At 37.4% G+C, this 11469-nt stretch overlaps 1 protein-coding gene across 1 annotated transcript; it reads right to left on the reverse strand.

Annotated features, from left to right (window-relative positions):
- Window positions 1–4014: 4014 nt before the first annotated feature.
- Window positions 4015–11062, reverse strand: LOC137199173 (phospholipid phosphatase 1-like). Its single transcript, XM_067613247.1, has 7 exons — window positions 10938–11062; window positions 10604–10770; window positions 7087–7238; window positions 6674–6954; window positions 5885–5942; window positions 5339–5515; window positions 4015–4860 (listed from the first exon to the last, which is right to left on the reverse strand). Exons 1-7 carry the CDS (start codon window positions 10982–10984, stop codon window positions 4735–4737), a joined length of 1008 nt encoding a protein of 335 aa, XP_067469348.1. The 5' UTR covers window positions 10985–11062; the 3' UTR covers window positions 4015–4734.
- Window positions 11063–11469: the final 407 nt, after the last annotated feature.

Genomic DNA, 11469 nt, shown 5'->3' on the forward strand with positions numbered 1-11469 from the left:
GTTGCAGGACAGTTCTTTATGACTCTGGCTGTTTGTTTGAGATCATTGTGATGCTGCAGAGTAAATTTGGTGCCGATCAGACGCCTCCCAGATGGTAATGCATGATGGATAAGAATCTGAACTGCCTAAAACTTTTGCACAGTGCTGTAGAATAGAGATGTTACATTTTTAAAAGAGGTTAAAAAGAGAAAAGCCTAAAGAGTACTTATCCAGTTCAGTTTTGACACTGACAGAGTAAACTTGAAGTTGTGTTGTGAAGTTGTGGTAACCTCATCAAAACAAACAGTGGCTGCCAATGTTGATAGTAACAATATTTCTTCCTATTTTTCATGTTTCCTCCTGTTTACTCCAGACAGCACCAGATATGATAATTTGCATTTCAGGTGCAGTGAGAGCCTTTGCATTCAGACCTATTTTACATTTACCTCAACATCAAAGTAGCATATCAGGAAAGGGTGGATTATTGAGGAGGGCCTGTGTTTGTTTTTGTCTAGGGCCCCTGAATAATTCCTTGCTTCAATCATCACAATCACTTCATTTCTCGTGACTGATATTATTTTCCTTCCTCTCCCCTGTGGTCTATTTCTCTTTTCTACTTCCCTGTCTCCTCTCAAGCAGGAACCAAATGAAACAGATTACGTTTCAAGCGAGTACTTCTCTCTGGGTTTCTCCATTCACCACTCTTTCATAGGTGGAATTCAACACCACCACATGTTTAAAGTATGTGTAAGCAACAAAAGTAGCCTGAGTATAGTGTGGAGAAAATTAATTTGAGAAATTATTGAAGTGATTATTCCTTTGCATACTGCATTCTGAGTTGCTTGTTTCTCCAGAGGCATCACTGCCTGGCAAGATAATGTGAGACATGTGACGAAAGAGTGGATGGAGCGGGATGTCAATAAGGACTATTGTCGAGGTCAGCATGACAACAAGAGAGAGCTCTGTGGAGCAACAACATGACCGGTCAGGTTTCAGACGTGGGGGAGGTAGAAGTGATGCCACAATGAGATTAACTGTTTTGTTTGTTTGTTTGTTTGTTTGTTTGTTTGTTTGTTTTGTGGAGACCTGATGCAGCACCCATGAAATATTTCTGATTATGTCACATGAATCATTTTTTTCTAATTACCTAAAAATGAGAATGCATATAATCTGGCTTTTTAGATTGATTCATTTTAAAATGCTACCTTTCTACATCCATGCCCAGTTCCCTTTATGATTTGCTTGCATAGTTTCAAATAAAAGTGCTTAGAGAGGTATGTATAAGACACTCAAATATCCCCTAAATAGCGCTGCATGTTGGAGACTTTTGTATCTTAAATGTGAACACAAAGAGTGCTCTTTCACTTCTAAATCAAATTTGCTCAATATGGTCACCACAGTTTAGTCAATAAAGAGACAATAAGAAGTTTCTCTGAGGGAATTACCTAAATGTCACACATCAACACATTCCTAAAGTTACAGGTTGCGGTTTGTGTGGCATTATCTCAATATTCAGTTTGGTAGTTGGAGACTGAATCTTTTTTTTTTGTTTATTTTTTGGCATTTTGCCTTTATTTAGTCAGTGTAGCAAGGGAAGAGAGAGGAGTGTGAAATGCAACAAAGGTCACCCAGTCAGGAATCAAATCATTGACATTGTGCTTATGTGGGCCTTAACCATTAAGCCACCAGGGCACCCTGGAAACTGGGAAGTAACAGTTTAACGTGCGACCATAAAGTGAAACAAAGTCCACAGATATTCAGAGTTCATTTGAGTGTTGAAGTTTGAGAATGAAATTGTATAATTACAGTGTAGTTTATAATGAGATATTAAATTTTGATCAGCTGTTGCAAGTAGCAACCCATGATGTTTTAGAGCAGTTACAGTTGAGCTAACACTAACTGACATTGTTATATTCTGGTTTTTTTTTCAGATATATGACCAAGCAAATCTAATTAATAGGCATCTTTTATCTATTTTCCAATTGCTCTTGTTGTAACGTTATCTGTAGGTGTGGTAGACTTTTGGTAGTTTTTCTATGATCAATTTACTGCTAACCAAACTAACACTAATTCAAATGTTAGCTAGCTAACTTACTGTTGCGTTAACTGTTTACTAGACTAAAGGATGGGATCACAATTTTTCAAGTCTGTCTTAAACAATATTCAGGTGCCCAAATGAAAACCTCTTTCAATGTTTATATGGACACCTGACTGTTGTTTTATGACAGACTTGAAAAAATGTGTCTGAGTTAGTCAAATCAAGTGGATATCTGCCACATTTACATTCTTTTTAGCATAAAATTCTCTCTTTGTGTTTCCTCGGACAGCGTTTCCCTGTTGAACTCTAGTGGAAGTATAGTAACAAAATGAGGGACTTCGGCACTAAAATGACTGTAACATTGAAAGATATCTACTTGATTTGACTCATTTGGACGGCTGAGGTTCATATTAGCTTCAGATGAACTTTTAAATACATTTTTGCAGAGAATGAGACTTGTGGATTTTGGCCCCCATCACTTAAATTGTAAGGGATCTTCAAATGATCAGCATGAATAGGAGGAATGATTATGGCAAGAAAAACCTATTTCAGTGTTCATTTTGGTACCTGACGATTGTTTTAAGACAGACTTTAAAATTTGTGAACATATCCTTTAATACACTTAGACCAACACTGGTGAGTTAGTTTGTTGCTGTCACTGAGTCATTAAACTCCTACATAGCCTAGTTCCTTCAATCACTATAATAGGATTTAAACTCTAGTAGATCCTCTACTCTATTTACTGCCAAGGATCAGCAGCTGTCTGCTGACTGAACTTTCCTCGCATGAAGACAAGCTGACCTCTGTTCCTGTCAGAAACAACAAGAATGTGTCTGCCTCTTAATGTGCTGACTGGCACTTCACCTCCATATCCATGATACCACACAGACAGACAAACACGTTTTTCCATTGACGTCAGATGTTTCCTTATATTTGCATGTTAGTGGTTTCTATGGGCTGTCTATACAGGTGTAGCGGATGACCCACCCAATCTAGTGTTTCCTTTGAGAACACCTGAAAAGCCATTGTTTCACATCTGCATTTCTGAGACATTTGGTGTCTGAATAACACTCTCACTGTAGTTTCTCTTCCTCGATTTCTGACTCTGCAGGACTGATTTGTCTCTGGAAAAAGACAAATCAGCTACTCTACTGCAGCAAATTAGTCTACACTTTTTGTTCAAAATCAGCAGCTTTCACCATGTCCAAGACCAGTGGTTTAAAGTACATTTACTTAAGTACAATTTTGAGGTACTTGTACTTTACTTGAATATTTCCATTTTATGCTACTTAACATTTTCACTCCACTTTTCAGGGGGAAATTTATTTGACAGTTTTAGTTACTTTACAGATTAAAATGTGACATGAAATAAAATAAGCTTATAAATTACACTGCATTATTTAAGCCAGCGGTTCCCAAACTTTATTTCATATTTCGGATATCTGAGTTGTTTGCTCCTCTAAACTTTGTTTCCAATAAATAAAACCCAAAGAGGTAAAACTCCAATATTTACAAAAACGCAAAGATGAGAGAAAACTTCTGGAAAATGAATCCAAATTTATGTAGCAGAATTTCGTTTTTTCTTCTTTCTTATTCAAATTATTGTCTCACTGTCCCTCAGATTCATCTTGAGACTCTTATAAAGTCCTGAATATCAAATTATAACAATAACATAATGGTTATACACTGATTCATCAGTATTAATAATGTTCTTTATTAAATGTATTTTATAGAGTCACAACCTGATTTCCTGCTAAACAAGTACTTTTACTTTTAATACTTCAAGTAAATCTAGCTGATGATACTTTTACTTAAGTAGGATTTTAAATCTAGTATTTTTACTTGTAATGGAGTATTATATTGTTATATTTCTACTTTTACTTAAGGATCTGAGTACTTCCTCAAACACTGACCAAGACTCCTTTATCTTGTATTATATCTGCCTTGTATTGTTTACAGACAAAATACCGGAAAATAATTTCCTTCCTTTTTAACAAAGTAGCAAAATGGAACTTTTTTTATGTCAATTTTATTCCCAGTACTGCTCTAAACAACAGAGCATGGACAAAAACACAAAGAGAGCTTCATACAAACTGTAAAAAAAGAAAGAAAAACAATGCATTGTATTCATAATAAATCACGTTTCCATGAAATTACATCAGGAAGGGGATTGAACAGCAGACAGCAGCAACAATCTGACTAAGGCAAAAACGGACATAAAATATATTATTTCTGAGTTCAGTTTCCATTTTAGGTTTAAGGACAGTCCAGGTTTTCTTCATCACAGGTGCCAGGCCCTCTACAAGCCTGCTTGCAGTGAGCACACAGACGCTCATTATGTTCTGGGCAAATGGAATTTCATTCATTCATGACGGCAACATCCGACCAATATACATGAGCAACCACATTTCCAACAAGCTTACACTGTAAAAAAAAGCCACCGTTTCTGAAGTAAATCCAACATTTGTCGTGTCATTCCGTAATAAACTGTTGGATTTACCTAAAACTTTGCAGAAACTTCTGCTTCTTTATTATACATAAGTTCAAGTACTGCCTTCTGTAGTGCACTTTTCTTACTGCAATCAAAGTTTACTGATCACACCAAAAGGTAGCAGCTAATGCCTGCAGGCTGCAGTGTTGGCTCCGGCAGCAAATCATGTTGAGGGAATGCAAAGAAACAGCCGGCCTTATACAGTATTTTCTATGAGGCCTCAGTTTCAGTCAGTGCTGCCATAGTGGTTCCCATTGGAAGGGTTTTCCTGTAAACTGTTATGTGAGGCCTCTTCCTCCTGTGACACCACTGGGTCAACTGGCTGTTCAAAGAAGTTGGACACACAGCACACCTGCGGAAGAACAAACAAATGAATTATTTACTTGCTATTCTATTAGTACTTTTTTATTAGTGTTAGTACTTTAAAGCTTCCTCTGGTGGGCCAGTCATTCAAATATCATGCTGTGCAGACAAACCTTGTTCAAACCCCTTTGTTTTTGATATCTAGTGGAGATTCCAAAGTTTCCAAAGATACCAAAAATTTCAGGTGGATTTTGGGGGAAATGTTTGTAAAAATATAACCAAGATATGTGGAATATTTACATTTGATGCAATGATGAAAGCATGCAGAATTTTCTACACTTGAAGCCATTTATGAGGAAAGAAATAAGTAAAACCAAGTGTTAAACCTGATTTTAAAAGCACCTCAACATGGTCAACACATGCTCTTTCTAAATTTTGCTTGAATAAATTGACTTTTTTAATTGCATATTGTGAGAATTAAACCATAAAATCCTGCAGTTATTAATAGCTCCTTAGACGAAACTTACTGTGAGAATAGCCACTACACCCCCTTGCAGGAGGCCAGCGAGCACGTCACTCCAGTGATGTTTATAGTCAGACACCCGAGACAGACCCACATACACAGCCGTTGCGATCAGGAAGAACTGGATGGTGGGACGCAGAAGCCTCGCCCACTCTGACTTCAGTCTGGCGTGAATGTACAGCTACAGTAGTGAGAGGGAGAAAATATATATCAACAGACAAAAAAAAGCTGTGGAGTCATACCTGTACATACAGTTTATATTGTCCAAGCTAATATTTACGTTATAGGTGTTGTTGGCTAATGCCTTTGCTGGAAAGAGCTCTGTAGTTTATAACAAGTCTTGCATTCAGATGTGATAATGACATAAACAAGTACATTTTAAGACATTAGCTTATTAAACCAGGTATAGACAGAAAACCAGAAGAAGCAAAGATTTCTATTATTAGAATTTGCATTGGGTTTTTTTTTTGCATTTTGAGCATCTCTAGCAGTCATATTTAGGCAAAAATTTGGCTAAAACTTTTTATGTAAATAGAAAATATGTACTTACTACAAGGAACAGCATGCAGTACATCGAGAAGGATGAATGGCCAGAGTAGAAGGACAGTCTACAAAAGATAAACAGAAGAGATACCGAATAAAAAATAAGTCAGGATATGCTTAATTAAAGCTCTTTTCATGAGAAATTCTTCATTATTGTCATTTTTTACAAAATAAATTTACACATGGATTAAGGGGGAACTCCACCTATTTTATACATCAAAATACAGGCTGAAAATGACTCAGTTGTATAATTTCTATAGGTGTTCTGGAGGAGCTTTATCTGGGAAAATAAGCCCTGCTGATGTCAAATTGTTAGCAGTTTGTTAAAAACCTAATTAACAAATTGGGGGCTTCAAAGACATGGGCCTTTAGCATTTCACTGTGATTGTACCATATATGATTATATGTGACAAATAAATAAACTTGATTGATTGATTGATTTAACGAAAAGACACTATTGAGCTTGCATTATGAGAAGTGTAGGATCCAGTATTTTTGGATCTCAACCAATACTCCAGATTAAAAATCAGAATATGTCAGCATATTTTAAATGTTTTAATGTGTCTCTTGCTCCTCACAAAATTCCCCCAACTTTATGGAAGTGCTTTACTAACTTGCTGGAGTATCCCTGTAATGATTGCCAGCCTGAAACTAAGAAATTGTTCTTTTGCATGTGTATCTTTTAACAGTTTAACTGTTTGTTTTTTTTCACAGTCACCACATGTACCCCAAAGTAATGTAAATAAATGGGCTCTCTTAAATTATCCATGAGACCCAATGCCTGACAGGCTATTACCTGGCCTCATCTACCAGGAACTTGTCTCCAGTGCAGGTAAAGTTCTCGATGTATCCCCCAGCTTTGCAGTTGATGCGATCCCAGGCTGGTTTGCATACAGCCAGGAAGTTCGGCCGCAGACGACCAATAGAGTATTTGGCTATGTCTGTCAGAGACTGGCTAGCAGCAGCTCCAAATACATAGCTGCCCACAGCTTTGTATACACACGCCACATATTTTGTGCCCAAAGATTGGTTCTTGATGCGAGACAAGTAGACAGAAAGGCACTCGCCACATATGACCTGTAAGAGAAGAGATTAAACAATAAGTAACCTTTTCTCAAGCAAACAGTGACACACCAAAGCAGTCAAACTTGTTGTGCAGTGACATTCAAAGGTCAGAGGACTTATAGAAGAAGAATAGTGATTACTTACCACGATCAGTGTGAAGGGGATCATGACTCCTCCCAGCAGCTGGTAGGATATGGTGTCCTCTTTGAGGGGGTATCTGATGGACTCATCATTACAGAAAAATCCTCGTTTGAATGGGTTGTGTTGAGGAGTGAGGATAAAAAACGGAAGTCCAACTGATAAAAAGAAGAGAGAGCCAGACAACGACTGTAAACATGTTCGTCTTACAGCTTGATAAACATCGAAAATGTACATCATGTTAAAGGGTAACTGTTTTTTTTTCAACCTGGACGCTATTTTCCCATTATTTTGGGTCTGACTAATGAGGACAAACATTTTTGAAATTGGTCCAGTATTGAGTGAGAGCGATGTAATGTAATCCTTGGGGGCAACTGCGCCTGTAAAAGTACGTCCAGTAAAAGTGCTTGTTTTTGCCGCTGACAGGCTCAGATTGTTATTACAAGTGTCTGACGACGAAAGTAAACATGGGAACAAGTTGCCTGTAGCAGCATTATGGCTAAATGCATAGAGATCTATATCTGGTGCAGCTTACCGGCTAAAAAAACCACCCACATATTCATCTGTGCAGTTTGTGTACATGTATTAAGACTTTTACCGCAATGACGGATTATCCCGTGGACTATTATGAAGATGATCATGAGTCACTTTGACTAGCCAAGCGTATTTATTTGAGTACACAGAGAGGACCTAAAACAACTGAAAGAGGAAAAACGACGAAAGGAGGCAGAAAGGCAGTAACTGTTAACTCAGCAAAACTGCTGGTTTTCCTGCAGTCACTGCTCTCCACTTCTGAAGAGTGAAAAGGAAAACTTTTTCTGCAGAGTGAGACATGTTGCTGCCAGACTCGGAAAATCTAGAAGCGTCCACGGATAAGTATCACCGCTGTGTAAATACTACAAATGGATTAACAGGCTGGCTAGACCAAATGTTCAGTTTCATAGGGTAGGAAAAATATGATTTCAACACGTAATTGTGAGGAGTTACAGTATGCAAGTCACCCACATATTCATCCGCACACGCCAGATTGTTTACATGTACAAGGCTGACTTTCACCGCGGTTGAACTATACGGAAACTAAAAAGTTAGCTTTAATGCTGCTACAGACTGCTACTTCCTGTGTTTGCTTTAGTTGTCAGACAGTTATAATAACAATTTGAGCCTGTCAATGGCAAAAACAAGCACTTTTACTGGACATACTTTGACAGGCTCAATTGCCCTCAAGGATTACATTGCAGCCCATTTCGCGGCTGCGATCTCGCTCATTACTGAGCGATCTCGCTAATTTCAAAAATGTTTGTCCCCAATAATCATTTAGACCCAAAATGATGGGAAAAGAGGGTCCAGGTTGAAAAATACCGAAGTTTCCCTTTAACAAGCAGCTTTAAGAACTTGTGTGACTGAGTTTGATGAGCCACTAATCAATTACACAATGCTTGTAATTCTATGATTTAGTCACAGGAAACGTAACGTGTTGGAATCACACAGGCGTTTCCCTCTTAAAAAAGAAGGTTTTTTTAAAAGTGGTGCTCATGGTTGTTATTTGGCTGCAAGATATTCACTCCGTGCAAAGCCATAATTTTACACATTAACTGAATTAAAGAGCTTTGAGTAAAGGCAGAACAATATTGCAAAAGCAAGCATTTGAATCATGTGTTGACAATGATTAGCTTGAGGAGACTTAATTCCCTTTATTCTTTATTCACCACTTTCCGTTTTATCTGCAGCTTTCCAGATTATTACAAAACTGAACGGAGGTTGCAAAAAAAAGACAGTTGACTAAACAGAAGTCACTGATGCATCACCAGGCTGTCTTCCAAGTATGTTCACTGGTATTGATGGTTACAGGATACTTGATTTATCATACAATCACAGATCTTTGTTTAGACTTGTTAGTATAAACTTACTGCAGTGCAAATTACCTCAACTGACGTCTTTCGAAATTCTGGATAAACTAGAACTGGTTATGCGTGACAGCAGTGGATTTTACTGACTGATGATTAATCCATCAAGATTTTATCTACTTTAACTAGAATGAGACTTTCTTCATAAGAAGGGTGGGTCCAACATTAACCCCAAGAAAGAGAGGAGCATAACTAGCGGGAGAATATGATAGTAGTTTAAAATAATCCACTATCTATTTTTTTTCCAATATGTTTATTTATTTATTCTTTATTTCTTCTCTGCAGTAGATTCATCGATTTATCGTTTTGAGCTATTTTTAAAGAAAAAAAGTTAAAATTCTCTGGTTCCAGCTTCTAAAATGTGAATATTTTCTGGTTTCTTTAGTCCTCTATGACACTAAACTGAATATCTTTGGGTTGTGGACTATTGGTCAGGACAAAACATGAAACTTTAGATTGCATTTTGGGATTTGGGAAATAATCACTGATATTTTTTCAACATTTTCTGCTTTTTTAAAGACCAAATGATTACTTGATTAAATCAGGAAAATAATCGATATGTCTGTATGTGTTGATAATTTGCTGCAATTCAAGATTTTGATGACATATTTTAAAGATCTAACAGTTTTTTCTCAGTATTTATCATATTATTTGTATGTTTTTTTTAATCTGTATGAGTGCTTTCAAATCTCCCTTTTGCTACAGTATATCCCTCTGACCCTGTCAAATGAGAAGGGACAATAAAATGAGAAACTAGATGAAAAGACAGAGACATTAGTGTTTTATATATACTGTAAATAATACTGAAAGTTGAAACAGACAACCTGCAGTAATATCTTACTGCAGAGTACAGACGAACACTTTTTAAGTATGTAACTTTAATTCACAATGACGGAGCCTCAGTTAGATTTAAAATCTCTTTTACAGGAGTCTTCTGGCCAAGATAGCAGCAGCACATAAAACATGGAGATCACAAAACATCAGAAGTAAGACTGACTCAATAATGATTTAAAGGAAAAAGTAATTACATTATCCAGTTTGGCTGTTCCTGCCAACCCAAAACAAAACGAGAGGAGATAATTGGTGTGCAGTGAGCTGCAGAGCCAACCACAAGATACTGACTAAGCAAAATGACAGAGCAGATTAATCACAGGAGAAGATTACTGGAACTCTGTGTGTTTATGGTAGCTATCACACTGAAACTATGGACAATAAAGTCCTGAATTTATACAACTTTGGGCTTTAAAATGTTTTTTTTATCGCAGTGTCACTCCCCTTTAAATGTCATAGCCCTGCAGCATGTATCTTTGCTATGATTACATTCCAAACAGGGAGCTAAAAATACAGCTTTGCTTGGAAAAAAAAACACACAGGGTGGGACTTTGTTGCCTTTTTTCCATCTTCCTGTCTGCTTCCCTAGACCTCAAGCTCTCCAATTGCTATTTATATGACGTTTGTGTAAATCGGTAGCTTAAACTTTATAAAATGTGTCTTCACCAAAATAGTATTCTAAGAGTTGTTTTTTTATTTTATTTTAATGAGCTGCAAGTCCTAAAATAAATAAACAACACGGATTAAAAGGTGGGTTTAACAGCAGGGGGTGGATCAGCGGTACATACCGAGGAGCAGACAGGTAATGTCTAGCAGGATGAGCGGCATCCCTGAAGCTTCAAACATGTTGCGTCCTCTTCTTCTGCTCTCTGTCTTAGTGAAAAATGTCCGGTCCTGACAGTGCCGGCTGGTTTTGGGCGAGACGAGACGCAGCCTATCTGCCGCACATGTCTCGCTATTTCCAGCAAAAAATTAAAACAGTGTCATTGTGCTGCCAAAAACTCCAGGGACTCTCCGGTAAGCTATAAAACTAAAAGGTAAAATATACTCTATAGGTCAAAAACACTCAGCTAACAGGCTATAACTAATCTAACACCACCACACACGTGAACAGCCTCTCACCCTTTTAACTTCTCAAAAACCAGCACTGCAGGATTTCTTCCGCTCATAATGCCGTCCGGTGCTGAGATGAGACATAACCGGAGAGTCGCGGGGAGAAGCGCCCGTTCACCGCTGTGATTAGTGATGCCTTCATGTACAGCTCGGGAAAAAAGCAAACGCGTGAAACCTGAGCTTCTGAGCTGTGACGATGAGTGGGAGGAGAGACCTAACAGTGGTAAAAAGTAACTAAGTACATTTACTCAATGTACTTTACATTACTTGTACTTTACTTGAATATTTCCATTTGATGCTACTTATATTTCCACTCCACTACATTGCAGAGGGAAATATTGTACTCTACCACATTTATTTCACAGCTTTAGTTACTTTTCAGATAATGATTTGACCCTACGGATAATATAACGAGCTTTTAAAAGTTAAAGATGAAACCTGTGGTTTCCAATCTTTTTGACTTTTGATGTCTTACAAAAAGCAGTGTGTAGTCGGGGTCACATTTCAGATGTTTATGAGTTGTTAACAGCTCCATCAAAAA

The sequence above is a fragment of the Thunnus thynnus genome, chromosome 2 (genome assembly GCF_963924715.1).
Source record: "Thunnus thynnus chromosome 2, fThuThy2.1, whole genome shotgun sequence".
NCBI classification, from domain to species: domain Eukaryota; kingdom Metazoa; phylum Chordata; class Actinopteri; order Scombriformes; family Scombridae; genus Thunnus; species Thunnus thynnus.

Excerpts from the sequence above, each read along its gene's own strand:
- LOC137199173 (XM_067613247.1), bottom strand. The coding sequence starts at position 10,984 with ATGAGCGGAAGAAATCCTGCAGTGCTGGTTTTTGAGAAGTTAAAAGG. Across the intron at positions 5,943-6,673 it reads TTCCTGGTAGATGAGGCCAG|ACTGTCCTTCTACTCTGGCC; the intron begins GTAATAGCCTGT and ends TATCTTTTGTAG. Across the intron at positions 5,516-5,884 it reads ACTGCATGCTGTTCCTTGTA|CTGTACATTCACGCCAGACT; the intron begins GTAAGTACATAT and ends TCACTACTGTAG.